General features: G+C 36.0%; 1 protein-coding gene across 1 annotated transcript in view; it reads right to left on the bottom strand.

Annotated features, from left to right (window-relative positions):
* Nucleotides 1-20701, bottom strand: part of IQCM (IQ motif containing M) — a gene marked incomplete at its 5' end in the record, with an annotated part of 345675 nt that extends 324974 nt beyond the window's left edge. Inside the window, 3 exons of the mRNA XM_055336279.1 lie at nucleotides 10101-10368; nucleotides 12211-12293; nucleotides 20668-20701. Of these exons, the coding sequence (XP_055192254.1) occupies nucleotides 10101-10368; nucleotides 12211-12293; nucleotides 20668-20701 (385 nt within the window). The remainder of the gene's footprint in view (nucleotides 1-10100; nucleotides 10369-12210; nucleotides 12294-20667) is intronic.
* Between the last annotated feature and the right edge of the window lie 640 nt (nucleotides 20702-21341).

Here is a 21341-nt window from a genome sequence, read left to right as displayed (position 1 = left end):
GATAGTACTTAAAAAAAAATTAATGATTGGGTTGCATAAAATATATAATTTTACCTGTTATCTTGTAGGCTCTGGGAAACATTAAAGGACTTTAGAAAAAAGAGAATATAGGATCTGTGTTTACAAAAAATCTCTCTAGCATAAGTTTGTTTAAAGATTGAGATAGGTTTAGACCAGAGGCAGGGAGACAAGTTAGGGGAGCATGTTAATAATGTAGTCTCAACAGAACATAAAGACTCCTAACTCTGGGAAATGAACTAGGGGTGGTGGAAGGGGAGGAGGGCGGGGGGTGGGGGTGAATGGGTGACGGGCACTGAGGGGGACACTTGACGGGATGAGCACTGGGTGTTATTCTGTATGTTGGTAAATTGAACACCAATAAAAATTAATTTATTTAAAAAAAATTCCCCTGGCTATTCGGGGTCTTAAAAAAATAATAATGTAGTCTCAAAATGACAAAATTCTATGTCTTACTTAAAGTGGGTTACTGTCTTAACATCATTCTTTAGTTTATGTGGAAGTCATTGGAAAAAAAAAAACCTCCAATTCAAAATTAGTAAAAAGTCAATTAAGTAAGCCTCTGCTTATTTCTTTTATACAAACATTTATCAATCTCAGAAAGGTATTGCCTCAGAAAGACAACCAAGATCTTAACTTAAAAAGTTCAGCCTCAAATGTTCAAAATTAGCTTTACTTGATTTATTAATTAGCAAGTGATCAGATCTGTGCCTGAAACATGTTAGTGGTTGGAGTTGACTAACTTCCACACAGTAGGACAGAAATAATAATTGGTCCCTTGGCTACATATAAATCACTGAGGGGAAGTGTTTCATGACTTACTTTTTTTTTAAATGTCCCAAAGTGCCCAACAGTGCTAGGAGAAAATTACATGTCACTCAGTAAAAGATTTAATTATCCTAATACACAGCTTATGGATGTTTCGTTTCCAAACTCTCCAAAAGCTATGTAAGCCTCAGACTACAGGCAAATCCAGCAAGTGTTTAGTAACATGGTGGCTTCTGATGATATGGATCTATATCACCAGGGGCAAGCACACATATATTTATTTTTTCCCTTGGTTCAGAAGTACCAGAGCGACAAGGATATGGCTAGACAGAAAGGTTCATGGCTTGGGTTTGGGAGAGGACAAAGCCTGCCTCACCCTGCCCCCTTCCTCACTCTAACTAGAAGAGCCAAGCTGGGTTTTGCCCTTTCAGAGTTCTCCAGTCTGCTGGCATGGAAGAGCAAATACAATCTCCTCTACACTTTAAGCAGGTGCAGCTTTGTGCAGAAAGCAGGAGAGGAAGGATTGCTGCTGGCAAGGTCTGCCTATGGCTAGGATGGTGAGTCTAATTCTGGAAGAGGATTAACAAGCCACAGAGCTATTTATCCAGAGCCATCTTCTCTCATCAGCTTTCTCTGTAACAAAATGAACATTTTAATCTCCATTTGTCCAATTCCTGTGTCTTATTTCTCAACTCAATCGGTTCTAAATTCAGTAGAGAAAAGGCAGTGTTACTCTTAACCCTGGCCTCTCACCTCCACCCTCCTCGCAAGAAAACTCTGCAATATCTATATTTTTTAAGAGAAAGGGAAAGTAATTAGTGCTAAACTGAAAGCTTCGTAAGGGCAGGGACCATTGGTATTCGTTATCTGATTACCTGATTTTTAAAGAGAAGCTTAAAAAAACTTCTGAATAAACATATGAGGAAATGAAAGTTGAAACAATTGGCCTATTGATCACATTTCTGCACTTACTATAACAAAGAAAAATTTATTTATTTATTTATTTATTTATTTATTTATTTATTTGAGACAGAGAGAGAGAGCATGAGTGGGAGAAGGGCAGAGGGAGAGAGAGGCAGGCTTCCTGCTCAGCAGGGCTCAGTGTAGGGATCATGACCTGACTTGTGTAAAATGCTTAATCAACTGAACCACCCAAGTACCCCAAGAAAAAAAAATTTTTAAGGATGTCTGGAATTGAAACTTACTTTTGGAAGGACATTATGTTAGTTTCACATGACCATTGTAATAAATTACCGAAAGCTTGGTGGCTTAAAACAATGGAAATTTATCCTGTCACAATTTTGGAGGCCAGAAGTCCAAAATAACAGAACACAGATGGTAAAAACAATGTCTTTTAATTATATCTAAATCCTTTATACTGTTTAATAATTTTTAATAATTTTTATATTTAAGATACTATTACTTTATTAAAAGTTAATGAACTTTATGATTACTTCAATGTGGTAAACCATGTTACTACAGAAGAAATGAGTCTCCTGTCTTAGGGTCCCCACCCGGCATCTTCTTATTTTAGAACTTACCAGGTCGGTATGAAAAAAGAAAAAGTGTAAGGAAGAAAGAACTGTTTTCAAGACAATTGTCATTCAGAAAAATAGCTTGCTAATCTTCATTCTGTTTAAGTTCTTTTTTCGGGAGCATAGGTGGGCAAAAGAAAATTACTGACAAGAAATGGGAAGAAATAGCAATCTAAACCAGAAAGAAATTAAGAGAAGCAGCTGCAAAATTCTGTGATTATCCCAAATTTATTCCCTCATTTAGAAATTCCTCAAGTAGAGTCTGTTTTTATACATGGAAGAAGATTAGTATGCTTCAAATTCCAAAGCTCCAAAGCTCAAATTATTTTGTAAAATCAAATTCAATATAGTTTTCCACCACATTAAAAAAAATCTTAGTTTCCATGTCTCATATAAATTGTTATGGAACTTGGTATTCCAAATAATTTTGTGGGAATGAGTAAACAACAATTTTAATATGTTTGTTAATATCAAATGTATACTTAAAATCATTAAAAATAGGAAATAAAAGATTTTATATATATTGTTGATTAAAAACTGGTGAGTTTTCATCACTGGGCAAAAATAAATAAATAAACATAGCCCAAAGTCATTTTTCCTGATAGATTTCTCCAGTGCTTTGTAGCCACATAGTCATTTCAAAGCATTATTAAAACTCATTATGCCTTCGTTTTATATTTAAAGGAAGATTTGTGTTTGGAGAGGAAAGAATACATATACACATGGAAACACAAACACACACGTCTATTCCTTTCTAAACTGGTTAAGGAACAATGCAATATTGACCCTAAGTATATTTGCTTGACATGAATATCAAGATATCTCATTGAGTTTAATTAAAATCTATTTCCAAATTTAAATGACTCAAAATTAAACTGAAGTAGTTTTTGTTCCCAAGGGAATACATAATATATGAATACTATATACTATGTAGTAACTATAATCTAATACTTAATATGTATTACAAAAACAGATTTTTATGTTTGATTTCTAATTATCAAGATCCATAAATTGTCTAGCCTGACAATAGAAACTGGTTAAGCAGTACTGTAGACGTCCATATATTCAAAGAGGAAATCATTTCGTATTATCTCTGATTTTGCTCTATTAAGAAAAATACGGACATGTATTATATGTAAGCACAAAGAATATTTACTAAAGATATTTGATATTATAATTGTTAGAGTGTATTTTTGAAGTTGATATCCTTGGATCAAATTCAAGGAATGTTTGGCCTATTCTCATATAGATGTTTAGCTTATAGCAGATAATGTAGCTGATTTGTCAGCACAGCATGAGCTAAAGGTACATATATCATACACACAGGACTCACTTCTCTTTCTAATCTCAGAAACTTTAATCAAGTTCTGGAATTAATACCACTGATATCGCAGATCATGCTTCCATTCACACTGAAGTGAATACTGGGAATATGTTGAAAAAATAGGTCCAAGTTACAGACTTAATATATGCTTTTTGAGATAAGAACTTTGAGAAATGAATTCCAATTTTAATTCAAATTTAAACTCGAAGATCAGCACTTCACAGCTGTCTGGTGGGACACATGCAAAGGCTCCCACTAAAATGTCTCTGACTTCAACAGAGCCTATAGTAGGATTTTCAGAAGAACTGCTGTCCTTCCTTGTGCTTTTGAGAAAATCTTCACTCCTTTCTCACACCCCCTACCTCCAACATCCAGGGCCTCCTGATTACAAACCACTAAAGAAAACAACCCCCAAAAGGAGACTACCATTAGAATGAATGACCCACCTTCTATAAAAGACCCTGCGAACTAGTCTTCTCACTCTCTCTGCTGTTGACCTTAATCTCCACAGACTCTCATTTTTTTCCTTCATTGAATCAGCTCCCCAAACCCTTTACTGTACCCTAAAAACCCCAGACCTTTCATCAGATAAACTGATATTCTAGCTATGTTCTCTCTTTATTCTTGTTCTAACAACTCTTTTGATTGAAATATGAGTAAAATGGGGCACCTGGGAGGCTCAGTTGGTTAAGCATCTGATTCTTGGTTTGGGCTCAGGTCATGATCTCAGGGTCATGGTCTCATGGGGCTCCATGCTCAGCTGGGAGTCTGGTTGAGATTCTCCCTCTACCTCTGCCCCTCCACCCTCCCTGCTCACATGCTCTCAAGGGCATACTCTATCTCTCTCTCTCTCTTAAATAAATAAATCTTTAAAAATTTAAACAAAAAAATATGAGTAACATATTTCACACACTCCTGATTTCCCCGTAGCTGATTTCCACTTATTTTGCTGGGTACCCCTCTTCTTCCCCTCTAAATGTTGGAAACCTTCAGGACTTAGTCCTTGGATTTTTTTCTCTTCTCATCTACATTATTTTTTAGATGATCTTATCTAAGTTTATGATTGTAAATAAAATTGGTATCTGTATTGTTCAATACAGTAGCCACTAGCCAACTGTAGACTGTGCACTTGAAATGTGGCTAGTATAATTTCTAAAATATACACTGGATTTTAGGGACTTAGTATGAAAAAATGTAAAATACTAACAATTTTTATATTGGCTATTTTTGATATATTAGGTTAAGTAAATCTATTATTAAAATTAATTTACCCATTTCTTTTTTTAAGTTCACTAATTTTTTTAAAAATATCAGTATTTTTTTAAAGATTTTTATTTATTTATTCATGAGAGACACACACAGAGAGAGAAAGAGAGAGAGGCAGAGACAGAAGCAGGCTCCATGCAGGGAGCCCGATGTGGGACTCAATCCTGGGTCTCCAGGATCAGGCCCTGGGCAGAAGGCAGCGCTAAACCGCTGAGCCACCCGGGCTGCCCAAGTTCACTAATTTTTTATTTAAGTAATCTTCATACCCAATGTGGGGCTTGAACTCACAGCCCAAGATCAAGTGTCACATGCTCTTTTGACTGAGCCAGCCAGGTGCCTCTTATTTGTTTCTTTTTATCTTCTAAAGTAGCCACTAGAAAATTCTCAATCACATTTGTGGTTCATATTATATTCCTATTAGACAATATTGATCTATACTTGAGTGACCCCAACCTTTCTTTCCTTTGAGCCCACACTTACATTACACACTACCTATTTGACATTTTCATTTGTATATATAATTGGCATATTAAACATAATGTGTTCAAATCTCAACTCTAGGCCTCTGCCCATTGAAAACTGCATGTTTCTCTCCTCCCTGTCACAGAAAATGGCAATTTCTATCTTCCAGTTCATCAGGTCTAAAGCCAGAGAATCATCCTTCCTCAACTCTCCCTTTCCCTCACACTCCACACTCAGTCTTTCTGACAACTCATCATCAAAATATTTACAAGAGAGTATTTTAAGGAAGAAAGAAAGCAAGAAACAAAAAGTTCATCTAAGAATCCTTTCTGAGTTGGTCATCACTACAGGATACTGATCAGATATCAGTATCAGAGAAGCTTTATAGAGTGTCACTGAGACCCTTCTGCCCAGGGAAAGAAAGGAAGAAACATTTATCCATTAGTCTTATCCTCCCTTTCTGATTGCTCATGTGTCAGTGCTGAGCCCATTTCTATTAGTGTCCCAAGCTAGGAAGACATCAGGAAAGCCTGGAGAAGGAAGCAGCCTCTACAGTGGTAGCTGGAATAAGAAGTGAGTCTGAGAGGATTTCAAGTGAGATATGAAAGGTGTTTGCCACAACTCTCAGAACAAACCATGAGCACCTCTTCCCAACTTCTGTAATCAGTGACGTAACATTGATAGCTTGAATTGGTTACATCACAGTACTTACACCACGGAAACTGGCAAAAGCTATAAATCAGGCCTCCTCCCTCTTCCCCACCATAGCTAGGGAGTAAACATTTGCTAGCACAACACTGACTACAAGGTTCTGTTTTTCAGATAGCTATAGTTTACCCCTCTCCTGCTCCTTCTCAGAACTGCAGCCACATTTGTTCTTTTTGCACTTCTTTGAAATCACTTCTGTGAGTCCCTCCTTTGGGCCATTACAAATGGTTTTCCCAATCCTAGAACTCCAAGGAGGAGTTAACTTCTTGACCAAGTAATTCCTCCTCATCTTTCATAGCTTAGCTCAATTGTCATTTCCTCTAGAAAGACTCTGCTGACCCCCAGTCCAGGTCCCATTCATTTGTCATATACTCTCAACTGCATGTAAGTGATTATTTAATTGTTTCTGCAGGTAGACTACAAGTTCCATGAAGGAGCAAGTCATCAGCATTTTTCTCACTTTTGCATTTCCCATACTGAGTTTGTATATTTACTGAATATCTCAACAAAAATTATTTAATCAACGGCTATTAAAAACACTTTTACCATTTTCCCATCAGTGAAATTGCAGTTGTTTTAAGAGTAATGAAAGAGGGTCCTTATACTTGAAAATGTAGGGAACCATGTTAGGAGGAGAACAAAAGACATTTTTTGGATGGGCATCACTTCCAGCTATAATCCACTGGGCTGGATTCCAGTCACATAGTCACATAGTCACATAGCTCTGCCTAATTGTAAGGGACATGAGAAATGTATGTTAGCCAAGTGCCCAAGAAGAAAGGATAAAGTAATAAGTTTGATAAACATCTAGCCAATCCCTGTCACAGACTGCCCTTTTGGACATCAAATATCTATCCATTCTTATTCCCTGAAAAATCACACTCTTCCTCTCCCCAAAGAAGATAACCTAAAGTTGAAGCAAAGTACTACATCCAGCTAAGAGTCCAGGAGCTCTGGCTGTTTGCAGTCTTTTCCACCAGGTCCAGGTGTGGCTCACTGTGGTCTGGTAATAATGTGTACCAAACATAAAAAAAATATTTCCACCTTTCCTCAGAAGCATACAACATCCAGGAATAGGGGCAGGTACAGGATAGCTTCAATAAAAACTCCATTAGTGAAAGGAAAAAAGAGAAGACACACAGCAATCACCATGCCAAAGAAGTTATAAAATCTGCTGGGGAGTCACTGAGAAGCCCCCTACCCTGGAGATGGGGCAGTTCTTTGAGTATACAGTGATTCTGTTCTGGGAGTACACTCCCTTATCCATTTTGGGGGGCCCCTGGATCCACTCTGGGAAGTGTTTTCCTGGCTTGTTGGCCACATCTTGCTATTATCCTCCTCGGGGACTATACAGCTTTTGTGGGTCACCTCCAAATAAGGCCATGTATTTTACTCTTGAACATTCAGTTAAATCAAGGTTCATGGTTTCTTCAGCAATAAAAATTCTCTAAAATATTTGGTAGATTTTTAAATCTATTTTCTTCTAATTAATTCTTCATGACAATAACCACATCCCAAGTTCTTTTTTTTAAGCATAGTTTTGCAATCTCTTTTGTATCTTCACTTCTTTACCCCTTGCCTTAGTCTTTCAATTTAGTGGTAAGTGCCTGGGGGTGATCTAAGATAATGGGCTGGGTTAGGAAGAACATACTCTTAAACTGATTCTTGCTGCAATGATAAATCTTAGGCATTTTCTCAAAACCAAGGACCCAGATACCTGGTATTGCTCTACGCCCTTTCATTTCTGCTTGCAAACCAGCCAATACTTTTGTTAGTTTGTCTCTTTTTTATTATAACTCCCCAAAGGCATCCAAAACCACTAACATACTTTAATAAATGCTATTTCCCAACTTCATCACCTAGAACAACAAAGCTTAGTAGGTACATGGTCTAGATTCCAACTGGTTGCTGGTGGCAGTTTTACCATTACATAAGATGCATCTCCAACCCTTTAATATGACACATCTGTTTCCATGCTGTCCTCAGTTCTGTCCCCAGGGGTGCTACCTTAATTCAAGTCATCCTTTCTCATATAAATTAGTCCCCTCATTGGTAGACTCTGAGCCTCCAAAAAATCATCACACCTCATCTCTGCTACCAGAAATGTTCTAAAATGCCAATGAGATCATTGCAACTTTTCATTAAAACATCTGGATGAGTCTTATTGTTTTTGGGCTAAAATTCAAAGTTCTCTGATATCTAGTCTCATCTCTAATTACTCTTCAATGCTCATTTCAGTTACATAAAATCATTTTAGTTCCCGCAGATACACCACAATCACTTTCTCAGATATCCATTATCCTAAGAGATTAGACTAACTACATAGAACCTTTCTTTCTTGAGTAAACTTACTCATCCTTCAAAATGTACCAAAGTCTTTAAATCTCTGAAGAATCCATCCCTAATTACTATATCTTTTTTTTAAGATTTTATTCATTTATTCATTAAAGATCCACAGACAAAGGCAGAGGGAGAAGCAGGCTCCCGAACTCAATCCCAGGACCCCAGGATCATGGCTTGAGGCAAAAGCAGAGCTCAACCACTGCACCACTGAGATGCCAACTCTCCCCCTATTACTATATTTGAATTAGGTATCCTTCCTATTGATTCCAAAGCAGTAGAGCTTGTTTTTATTACATTATGGGTCACACTATTTTGTAATTGTCTATTTATCCTTCTTCATCCAACCACATACAAATTACATATATCAAGTTTGAACTTCTTGAGGGCAAGTAGCATATCTTTTGTCTCTATACATCTCACATAATAAATAAATGCTGGTTGAACAAATGCATGACCCCCAAAATTATGGCATGGCAGTGACCCCCCCCCAACATCAATCTTCAATCTTCACCTCTCTCTCTCTTAACTGCCAGATCTCCAATTCCAACTTCCTAATGACTGTCTCCCTCTATGTGTCTACTTAGCTGATCTAAAACTGAATTCATTGTCTTTCTCATCCCCTTCTTCACTTGCCTAAAATCCATTTATCCCTCTGACTTCAGATTTCAAAATAATGTTATCTATCTACCCAGTTTTCCAGTCTAGAAACTTCAATCTCTTTCTTTAGAAAATCTTTGCTCAAATGAATTGGTATAGCCGGGTTAAAAAACAGCAGAGTTCTTTTCTGCAGCATATCATAGAATTTTCAATATATTAATGCTCTATATGTATCTCAACCAGGAAATGCACTTTTTAAAACTTAATGAACCAGAGATGCTTTTTGCTGAAGTGACTCCCTCAAAACTAATGTTCAGAACACTGCATTTTGAGAAATGCTTCTGTAAACCCCTCCCTCACCGTCTCCCAGGCATTCATCCCCACCATTACTCTATGAGCTTTTCATCTTTGTTTCTACAGCTCCTACGTGGGGTCTACCACAGAGAAGGCACTCATTGGATGAAAAAAAATTCCCATGAAAAAATAACATAACAAGAAATAACAAAAGAGGAATAATGGAGATGAAGTTATGAAGGCTTAAACAGAAATGTGTTTTAAAAAGGCATTTATTTCGGCCACTAGTCTCAGGAAAACAATATCATTTTGTGTAAATAGACTTCCAGGTTCCATCTTAACCAAGTTCCTGATGGAAAATAAACCTTCACTGTAATTTGTCTTAAAGGAAAATCTCTGGGGCTTGGGGGGAACAGACTCAGAGTTTGCCTACCCTATGTACCCTGCTCAACAATAGAATTCAAATCCATAAACCTCTCACTGCTTTATTAACTGTGAATTACATAGTCTGAGGTTCTTATATTATAAGAAATATCAATCTTTTGGAAGATGTGGCTAACCAATTTTGTCCCAATAAATTTCTCTTTCCCCTTAGTGTACTTTCGTCTTAATTTCAGGTGGCCCCAGAGCTTAGTAACTCTTTTAATCATGCCTCCTCACCTTCCATTGCTAAGATTTAAAGTGTGAGCTTTGGTTCCAACAAGGAAATTCCATTAAAAGCACACATGAAGCAAAAGGTTTTGCCTGTTGGTTTGTTGAACTTCTTTGCTACACCAAACACTTACCTTTTGCAATTATATCCATAGAGTCCTTGAATTTTTCCTTTACGCTAAAAATATATGGCTCCTTGAAAGAAGTTCCCTGTGAGGGCTCCTTAAAATGCTCACTTTTGAACAGGTGTTTGGGAAAACAAATACTTTTGTGTGCTGTCCGAAGTTCTTGAACCATATCAGGTGTTTCCTTTTTTTTAATCACCAAAGGTATGAATTTGCCAGATTTTGGTTTTTGATGTTTATTTTTAAAAACATTTATAGAAGTACCTTGAACTTTATTCTGTGAGTAAAACAAAAATAAATTTGATAAAATTTAATTTTAATATTAATCATATATAAAATTATATAATACATTTATTAATAAATTAATAAAATATATCCAATAAATGCATTTTACAAAGTACCTTACTATATAAGATATTTACTATAAAGCACATGGCGGTAAACAGAGCAGATGTTATCCTTTATAGTTCTCCAAAAGCCCTTAACAAGAATGAGGGTTACATTCCACTTCAAAAAAAAAAGGAAATTCTTCAATAGTAATTTTCTACTCACATGTGATATTTTCAAATGCAGCTTAAAGTCTATTTTAAAAGAGAAGTTTTCAAATGGTAGGCATAGAAGAATTTAATAATTTTCAAGCATCTTTTAAGAATTTTCAACTGTCCATAAAATGCTAACTCTCAAACTTCTTTGTTAAATGTAAGAAATTACAGCTCATATACAGAAGTAGGTTCTCAAGAAAAAGATATCAATAATCAGATATGTATTTCAGATTCTTTCAATCACTTAATTCCTTCGTAATTTTGACTACCTTGAACTATAGAAAAATAACTCAGTTCCAGGTCTCTGACAGGTAATTATCCAAACAATTATAATTTTTCTATTCTAGTCATTCTTTTGACCTATAGATAGAGCTATAATTTCCTGCCCTTATCACTCCCCTCCAAAAAAAAAAAGAAAAAAAGGTTAGACAAATTCAAATTATTGCCAACTTAAGACACCAATAAGTAGGCTTTAATATGCTAGTACTATGTTTTGCCAAGCAATCAAAGATGGAAGAGTAAAATTCTTTAAAAAGATCAAGGTTCTAAAGTACATCTATCTAACTCTTTAGACTGAAGTTTCCATCCCATGTGCCTACTAGTGAAATCAATATAATTTAAAATTATTTTCAAAAAATAAAAAAATAAAATTATTTTCAATCGGTTAGAGGAAAAAATTAAACAGTGTTAACAATGTTGATTATAAAATTAAAACCATCTATGATCAGTCTCATTATATAGGACCATTCAAATGAAACATATGTAACAATTATAATCCCTTTCCCTTACACAGCTTTGAAAAATATTTAAAATCATTATCTAAAATTCAGCTTAAAAAAATGTTCAAAAGGGGATAGTATAGTGTGGCACACAGGAAGCCATCCTAAGATTCCTTTCCCTCACTTGTCTCCTCAAAGACTCATTTGTCACAATAGCTGATGGTCACCCAAATTTCCCATCTCCTCTTCAGATGCTTTCCTCTAAAATTTCAGCCTGTGCTGACTCTCCTCTTTGCTGACCCATTCCCTTATATTCCTTCTCACCTTCCAAATCTATGCCATTCAGCAAATATTTATTGAGCCAGCCACAAAGCTTGTTGCTGCAGACACAATAGTCAAAAAGAGAGTCACTGCCCTGGGGGACGGAACAGACTAGTGAAGGGCTCTAATGCAAAGTGATATGTAAGGAGATACAAGGAAGCATAACACGCTGGGGGCATGGGAAAGACACAGCTCACAGCATATTTTCTAGTTTAGCTTTATCTAATAGTGTTTAAAGAGGGATATTTATTTGAGATATGTAATTCAAATTTTTCTGTTAAAATTCTTCAAAAGAAAACATTAAAATTGGATTAAATGTACAAATTAAATATGCATGTAATTAAATAATATGTATAGCTATAAAATCTTATGTTTAAATGCAATCTAAAATCCATTTTTATAGCTAATAAAGATTTCATTTTCTCTTCTATTCACAATCTATTAGGGCTCATGCAACCATTTGGAACAATCATTGTCATATACAAAAATAGTTATTAGTTTCCTAAAAAATAAGTTAGATAAATGCAAAGCATTAACCTCATTTATTTTCTCATAATGTTGGGCAATGAGAGTTTTTGCTTCTTGAAAAAAATCTTGTCTGGTGATCTCTAATATAGGACCTAAGAGATAAACACAAAATGTTTTATTTTTTAATGTAGTTAGTATAATTTCTTAATCACAAATGGCAAAACTATGAGGTTAAAATTTGGGCAGTGATGAATTTTAAAGGTAATTATAAAAGGTAAGTGTTACAAGTAGATGTTAATGGATGCAAAAGAAGTTCATGTTACGCTCCTTCAATGTAATATTTTACTTTAAGACACATCAGCCTGCAACAGTGAGAGTGCTAATGTAGATTATGCTTATTTATTAAAGTCTAGGGGAACCAAATAAAGTACACAAAATCAAAATCCCATTTACCTCTTAAAGTTCTTTAAATGTTACTATACAGAAGATATAACATAACTTGAGCACAAAAATGAACAAATCTAAGTGTGTTTAATATACCTGATGACTAATTCACATGGCTGTACATTTATTTCTTTATGAATATTTACCTTAAAACTGGTTGTTAAACTTATAACTGCAAAATAAACTCAATAGGTTCCTTCGGTAGGAATAGCTTTGAAATAAAAAATACATGCTTACAAGTGGGTAACATTATACTAATTCTTATCTCATTTATATTTTCTTATGATTCTTATTCTTTTTATCCAGAGACACATATAAAATTCTATAGCATAGACTACATCATTCTCATTTACTCTTGTCTAGGTTTTTCTCCTCAAGTATTTCATTATTAGTTGATTCTGACATTTATAAGTGTTCTTTGCTTCCTCTCCTTAACCTGGATTCAGTAAAATTTAAATATATTACCAAATTATTGATTCAAATTGGCTTTTCAGTTTGGCCAGTATGCCTCCCATTCCTATAACTCTATCTCCTTTAATATTCTAAGGATCAAGATTTTCTCTCTTCTTTTCACCTTCTCAAATTTTAAGCAATTAAAAATTTTGTCTTGGGTGTCTGGGTAGTTCAGTCAGTGAGGTGTCTGCCTTTGGCTCAGGTCATGATTTCAGGGTCCTGGGATCAAGTCCCGCATTGGGCTCCCTGCCCAACAGGGAGTCTGCTTGTCCCTCACCCTCTGCTCCTCCTCATCCCTGCTCATGCTCTCTTTCTCACTCTCAAATAAATAAATAAAATCTTAAAAAAATAAAAATAAGTTAAAAATTCATCTTCATGGAAATCAAAACCATAATGAGATACTCTGTCTTAGTCCATTTGGGCTGCTATAACAAAACACCACAGGCTGGGGACTTAGAAACAGACATTTATTTCTCACAGTTCTGGAGGCTGGAAGTGCAGGATCTGGGCACCAACATGGTCAGATGATGGCCCTGTCTCAGGTCCCAGACATCTAGTTGTATCCTCACATGGTAGAAGGGACTAGGGAGCTCTCTGGGACCCTCCTATAAGAGCACTAATCCCTTTGATGAGGGTCCCAGTCTTATGACCTACTCATCTCCCAAAGGCCCTACCTCCTAATACCATCACCTTTGGGGTTTGGAATTTCAACATTCCAATTTGGGAGGGGACACCCAAACATTCAGATTCTCATAGCAGATACCATCACATACCCACCAGAATGGCTAAAATTTAAAACACTGATAACACCCAATATTGATGACAGTGTGGAGCAATTGGAACACTCACATGTCACTGGTAGAAATGCAAAACCAGATAATCGGTTTGGAAAAATTATAGCAATTTCTTAAAAAATTAATAGACACCTATCCTGTGATCTAGCAATCCCACTCCTAGTAATTATCAAAGAGAATGAAACATACATTTATAAAAGAGTTGTACAGAAATGCTCATAGAAGCTTTATGCATAATAGTTCTAAATTGGAAATAGCCAAGATGTGTATCAACAAGAGAAGAGCAAACTAACTGTGGTATATTCACAAATGAAATACCACTCACCAATAAAAAAGAATCAAGCTACTGACATACACAACATGGCTGAATTTTAAAATTATTATACAAAGTAAGTATCCTTACAGACACAAACATCAACATAATACTTTATGCTTCCACTTATATGAAGTTCTAGTGCAAACACAGCTAATATATTGGAGATAGAAAAGAAAAGTGATTTTTCTGGTCAGGGATGGTATAGATGAGTGAGAAGGGACATGAAGGAAATTTCTGGAGTAATGATAATGTTCCATATTTTGATGCACAGGCATATATAATTATCATTACTCAGTGAATATATACCTAAGATTTTGGCATTTTGTTGTCATACATTTTATATCAATAGAAGAAAAGTACAAACATGAATTTTGACTAATGATATGCATATTGATGGATACATAGGAAATAAGTCAAATACAGTAAAATATTCATGGTAAGAACTGGGTGGTAGGTCTGTGGGTGTTAATTTAAAATTCTGTCCAGCTTGCTGTATCTTTGAAATTTTCATAACAAAATACTGGCGACAAGTTCTCTCTTCATTCCTTCACAAAATTTCCACTGGCTTTTCTCCATGTAGACTCAGGAGTCACAAGCAGCTGTTACTTTGGGGCTATGCCATCCTGAAGACTGAAGCCTGGGGAACACCCTGGCAAAAAAGGAGAGATAACTGGACTCTAGCCCCCCATTCGTTAAAATGCTGGATTAGGAGAAAAAGCCTCTACTAAGATGTTCCATCACTGGGCACTGGAATTGCTGCTCTACAATCATTATGGAAAAAAAAAAAAACACTTTTTCTTGCTCCCAAGATTCTTTCTTCCTTCCACTCTTACCTATGGGAAGTATGTAAGTCATTGACAAACCCAAATCTCCCTGTCCGCCCACACTTGCCACTGTTTCTCCCCACATTCAGCGCTATCTACATATTTCTAAGGATATAGATTGGTGGATATTTTTCTTCCCTCTAATAAAAAAATACTTGTCAAGATTTCATGCCCGTGCTTCAAGAAGTATACATGTTCCTTGTATAGATCAGAGCACAAAGTCACACGTCAATCATAAAATGGTTCATATAAATGTCACGACTCAGAGCCATAGGATGCACGGTCCTCACATGGAAGAGACAGGAGTTCAGGAATTAAAACTGTCTCTTTCAACAGATTTCAACTAAAATCTAAATCTACTTTGAGGGGTTTCTAACCAGACCATGTACTCCCCAGAGAAAAAGCAGTAATGTACTCTGAGGTGTGATGCCAAAATCTCTCCACTCTTTCTTCCTCTCATGACAATCTTTCCTTCTTTGATTCCCTTCTTCTGACTACTTCCCTTAGAATTACTTATACTTACAGTATTGCCATGTGTCATACACATGATAAACAATACAACTTATTCATATATGAATGATTAAGTCACTGGTTTTTGGTGAAAATGTAGCTTTATAAAAACTACCATGTCTTCATTCCAAATGATCTAGTCTTCATTTATAGGCAAAGCTCTGACACGAAGAGGGCCTGAATACCTTCCAAAGTCAGCCGTGCTGGAAGCCCACACAGGAGCTGGTCTCCCAAGCTGCTTCCTGCATTTTTTTACATATCTGCTGTTTTTCCTAATGCCATGTACTTACTCCTTGTGAGTACTGGAAACTCCTCTGATATTTGCCTGGTCACTCTAGTGAAATACCTGCATTTCATCACCACTTTCTGCTATGGACTGAAGATACATATTCTCCCAAAATTCATATGTTGAAACCTAATGCCCGGTATGATGGTATTAGGAAGAGGGTTTTTTGGAAAGTGATTAGGTCATAAGGGCTCCACCCTCATGCCCTGTTAAAGAAGCCTCCAGAGAGCTAGACAGTCCCTTCTACCCTGTGAACCTACAGTAAGAAACATCCATCAGTGAGGAATCAGGCCTCACCAGACACCAAATCTACTGGCACAATTATCTTGCTCTTCTCAGTCTCCAGACCTGTGAGAAATAGATTTCTTTTGCTTATAAGCCACTAAGATTATGACATTTTGTTACAGCAGCCCAAGCAGTTCAAACTGCCAATCCTGAGCCCTCACTATAATTTAGTGGGCTGAAAAAGTTGTTCTGATTTCCCCTTCTTTAACTGGCCTTAGAGGAATTAAATTCCCAAGACAGCATTTTACTTCTATCTGGGCTCTTGGATGACCAGTGTGTCTGATTTTCCCCATCACCAAGAGCCACCTGTCATTTGTGAACTGCAGGAGCTGAAATACACTCTGACAATCATAATGGCCCACTTGGAACCAGAAAGTTTCTGACTCCTCTCGGGAGTACCACAGTGAACCTATACAGTCAGGCTGTGAAGTTCTTGAATAGGACAAGGCCTGGGATTGTTCTTCAAAGGGAAGAGAAAGGCAGCCATCACCAGAAGAGAGCAATTTCTTACAGATCCTAAAATGGCTCCAACTGAAGGCATGTTGACACACTGACTCCAAGTTGGCATTTAAACCCAACCTTCACTGGCATTTAAGATGCTGAGGCAGCTGTTCTGATTTTCTCTTGTAACTAAAAATTAGCCTTTGAACCAAAAAGTTAAATTCTCAAGGTTGCACAAGAAAATTCCTATCTCAGTGCCTTAGGAAAGGCAAATGGCTGGTGCCCGTTTGTCCCAGAAAAGAAAAAAAAGGCAAAGATAATGTGCGTTATTTTTATAATTTGAATTGAATATATATATATTCAACAAAAGAGTCTAGAGTTAGGAGAAATTAAACAACTTTGATGTTAAAAATCCATCCAGTTAATCTTTGAGGTTTCTGTTTCTTTGTTCATGATAAGTATACAAGCATGCAGCTTTTAGACATTGGAGTGCACACTGGAACTTCAATTATTAAGAAGTTGTCAAGGTCTGCTCCTTCTCTTAAAAAATCTATAATTAAGGCTTTATTGATTTGTAAATATATATCCATAGCAGGTAGAATGACTTTTAAGAGCCCTCATTCCTGAGTCACACTGTTTTGGTCTTGAATTACAATTTCCTCATGAATCTTATTTTATTGTCTTAAGCCTTCATTTTCTTATTTGTAAAATGAGGATAATAATAACAGTATATCTTGCACAGAGTTGTGAGGATTCAATTGGATTTCGTTACAAAGCACTTAGCACAGCGCCTGGCACATAAAAAGCTTTCAATAAATATGAGCAATTATTACTGCAGTTATTGTATTATTACTATCATTGAGCTAAACTTTTCTCTAACCATGTTTATATAATTAATCTCATTAGTCAATCTTCATTTCTTCAGTAGCACAAAGATAAATTTCAACTTTCTAAATTGTTTTGAATAAATCTGGTCTTATTATAGTTCTTTTATCCAAAACTAATTAATTAATAGATTTGCAAATAATAAAATTTCATTATACTTTGGATTCTTCAAGTGACTAAACCCCCCAAAGCAATAAAAAATCATTAAAAGCAACAACAACTATTTTATGATAAAGTTCATGAAGAGATTGAAATACTTATACTACTTACATAAAACATGAGTGCAAATATTAACATTTCCATGGGGAAAGATAATGAATTTCTAATGCCAAACAATTTCACTAGCCTATAATATTTTCTTACATTTGTTTTATATTTTTAAGAAAATACTCTTTGTATATCATCAGTTTAATGGTATTATTATTGGTAGTTCATAAAACTTCAGGTTTCTCTTAATCCTTTAGAGGTTCTGTGTAATTGTTCTAGTAAATCTCTGAAGTGAAGACACCAGAAGAAGACCTAATTATGGAAGCTATAACAAGGAATAGGCCATTGGCTATTTCTTGATTATATCACTGAGCAAATTTTTTCTTCCCTAGAAAGACCTTGGGACTTACAAACATGTATTTTTAATAACCCTAACAAAAATAACTGGCCTTACTAAGAGGCTGTCTATCCTTCCTACAAACAGGCTGCATTCTTCAGAGACCTCACAAAAATTTACTAAGGAGTTATCCCGAACAAAAATGTATGGCTACACTGCTAAGGCCTTCTTTGCCTATACAGTCAAAGTAAGTGCCTGTGTTTGATTTCACAGGTGTTAGAAAATCCATACCTCAGACTCCATGAGATTTAGTTTAGTATATGTTCATTAAGCACCTACTAAGTCCCAGATGCTAAAGGTACTGAACTTGGTGCCAGTTTGGTGCTAAATGTGCTGAAATAAATAGGACATTAGGTCTCCCTAACTTCCAGGTACTTAGAGCCTAATGCCAGGAAAACAATTGTAAATAAATGCTGTGACATTCAGCATGATACATACGCTATGACAGAGGCCAACGTAAGTCACCAAAACCCTCTACTGCCAGCCCACGAATGCATGAATTTCCCCTTAAAGATATAAGACTTTGCATTGTATTATTAGAGATAAGGTTTAAAACAGAAATATCCCAAGAAAATAAAACTGAATCAAATACAGACTAAGGTAGTGGTTTTAAAACTGTGCTTCATCAAAAAACAACAACAACAACAACAACAACAAAACTGTGCTTCATCAATTTCATGTGCGTTCAGGGCTCTTCCTTCTTTCAATCAGAATACCTCAGACCTGTTTTGTTCTGTTTAACATATTTGAGATCTTCCTGAATTTTGTAGGAAATACTCCTTGGGGGATCCCTGGGTGGCTCAGCAGTTTAGCACCTGTCTTCGGCCCAGGGCATGATCCTGGAGACCCGGGATTGAGTCCCACATCAGGCTCCCTGCATGGAGCCTGCTTCTCCCTCTGCCTGTGTCTCTGCCTCTCTCTCTCTCTCTCTCTCTCTTTCTCTGTGTCTCTCATGAGTTAATAAATAAAATCTTAAAAAAAAAAAAAGGAAATACTCCTTGGCTAAAAATAACAAACACACAGCAAATCATTAAAAAGCAAATTAACAAAGGATTGAATATTACTGTCTGTGCTGAAAGATCTTCTAAAAGTAGGTTCAGAGGAAGGGCAAGGTTAGGTTAGGAGAGGGGAGAAGCTTGGGGATGAGGTGCAGAAGAGGGAAGCTGGAAGGTGGTTTAATTCATTCCAGGGCAAAGAGTTGTGGAAACTAGGAAGTGAAGGGAAGCCCTTGAAGAGAAATCTCAACTAAAATAGTTTATACTCAATTTCATTACATATAAGTGAGAAAAATATAATTTGTCTAATTTCTTCTCAAAAAGTTCAAAAACCAAGTGAAACCCAAATTCCAAGTGGCATATGGCCTTCATCTCCTAAAACCTATATTCAACCATCTGATCATTCCACAACACATTCTTCATTAAGATCCAACTCTTTAGTTCCAAGGTAACACAGCATTCTGTTGAGTTGTCTCTTCCAGTTTTCCTCACTTCCCCACTTTCTTTTTTCCTTCTTTAGAAAAGTCGTTTATTGCCTTTGTAACAGTAAGTGATTAATAGGTTTCCTACCTACCTCAGGGAGATTTTACAGTGCGGCTCCCCTCCAAAAAAAAAAAAATCTCTCTATGTTAATCTTCCTCAGAGTGGGATTTGGTTGCTAAGGAGACACAGAGGAATTCTCAGCTCTCAATATCAAGTCTTCAAATATAATTTACGTAATTGTGGGCATGACCCAAAGGCAAAATGGAACTAGAGAATATTCCTCCTCCACTTTATGGATCTTCTTCCCTTTCTGCCCTTTCCATCTAAAAATGTGCTGTGTTATCCAAATAGAGAGTTACAGTAATCCACGTGGAGCCTAGAATAGACGCCTGCTGGACTGTACCATATACTTCCTGGGGTCACAAGAGCCAAGGGAAAGCTGCTTAACCAGAAATCCCAACCCTCTATGCAGGACTCTATGTTTCTCAATCAGGCTATCAAAGCCTAAATTCAAGATTACCTGAAGGGTTGCCAAGTCTAGATCAGCTCTGTAAGAAATACAATGTGAGCCACATATGTAATTTAAAATTTTCTAGTAGTCATATTTTTTAAAACTGAAAAGAGATGAAGTTAATTTTAATAACACATAGCAACCAATTGCTATAGATTTTATTTAAACTATATCCAAATATCATTTCAACATTAACCAATATTAAAAATTAATGAGATAATTTTCAAAATCTTGTGTGTATTTTGCATTTATACACCTCTCAATTCATATGCTGGCCTTTAATCAAAAATACTCGATCTGTATTTAGATTTTCTATACTATCCACTTGCAAAAATATATTCACATACTCAAGTTGCTCCAGATATGGTTAAAAGTTTTCCAATAACTGAATTATCAGTTTTTGGATTGAAATTAAAATGAATTAAAATTAAATGGTTCTTTAGTTTCACTGGTAACACTCCAAGCACTGAATAACCATATGTGGCTAGTAGATACCATATTGGACAGGACACTAAATTAAAAGTTGCTATAGATATCTCAAAAGTTGGTTATATTTAAATAAAAGGAATGAGATGAATTCTTACAAGGTACACCAATAACAGTAGTGTTCCTAGGATTAATAATTAAAAGTTTCCTCAAAGCTGTTGGATTATCACGCATTATGCACTGAGTCATCATGGAAGTGTGATACTCACATTCTGCTTTATCAGACATAGCCTCTGCAGCAATCAAGATGGGAAGTTAGGGTGATCTTCTTTTTTGAAAGTTGGGCTCCAAGTCCCTAAACACAATTACATTAAATAATGTATTGATGCTAGATATTTATTTTTAGCTTTTTCACTCACTCAGAAAAAAAATTGGATGAATTATTAACACTTTTCATACATCTCTCTTCTCCTCTAAAATCTTTAATGCCTGCCTCTCCAAAAGAGAGTGATAACAACAGCCACCACTGAATGGGGCTCTATAGTTTACCAAGTGTTTGTATACATATTACATTACTGGTTCTGAACAACCTGACAGGAACTATTTGGCAAATGTGGAAACCAGAACTCAGAGATGTGAAACAACTTGTCAATGTAAGATGTTATTTAGTGTCATATACAGAACTCAAATCCACATATTTGGGTGCAAGTCCCTAGGCAGGTCCCTCTGATTTCTTACTATTTTCCAAATAATATCCAGTTAATACTGGGCACATGCCTTACACATCCTTGCCTTGAACTTACACACTTGAGTTTAGATTGATGCTAGCCTCCTACTCAGACTGCCGTGTTTTCAAACGTTTTTTGTTGTTGTTGTTGTTGTTGTTTTTTTAACATATGTCCTACCCATCCTTACAGCATAGGTTCAAATCCTACCTCCTTCA

This window comes from Nyctereutes procyonoides, unplaced genomic scaffold (assembly GCF_905146905.1).
Source record: "Nyctereutes procyonoides isolate TBG_1078 unplaced genomic scaffold, NYPRO_anot_genome, whole genome shotgun sequence".
Classification (NCBI taxonomy): Eukaryota; Metazoa; Chordata; class Mammalia; order Carnivora; family Canidae; genus Nyctereutes; species Nyctereutes procyonoides.
Note: the sequence above shows the minus strand (reverse complement) of the source record. Positions and strands in the feature narration are given on the sequence as shown.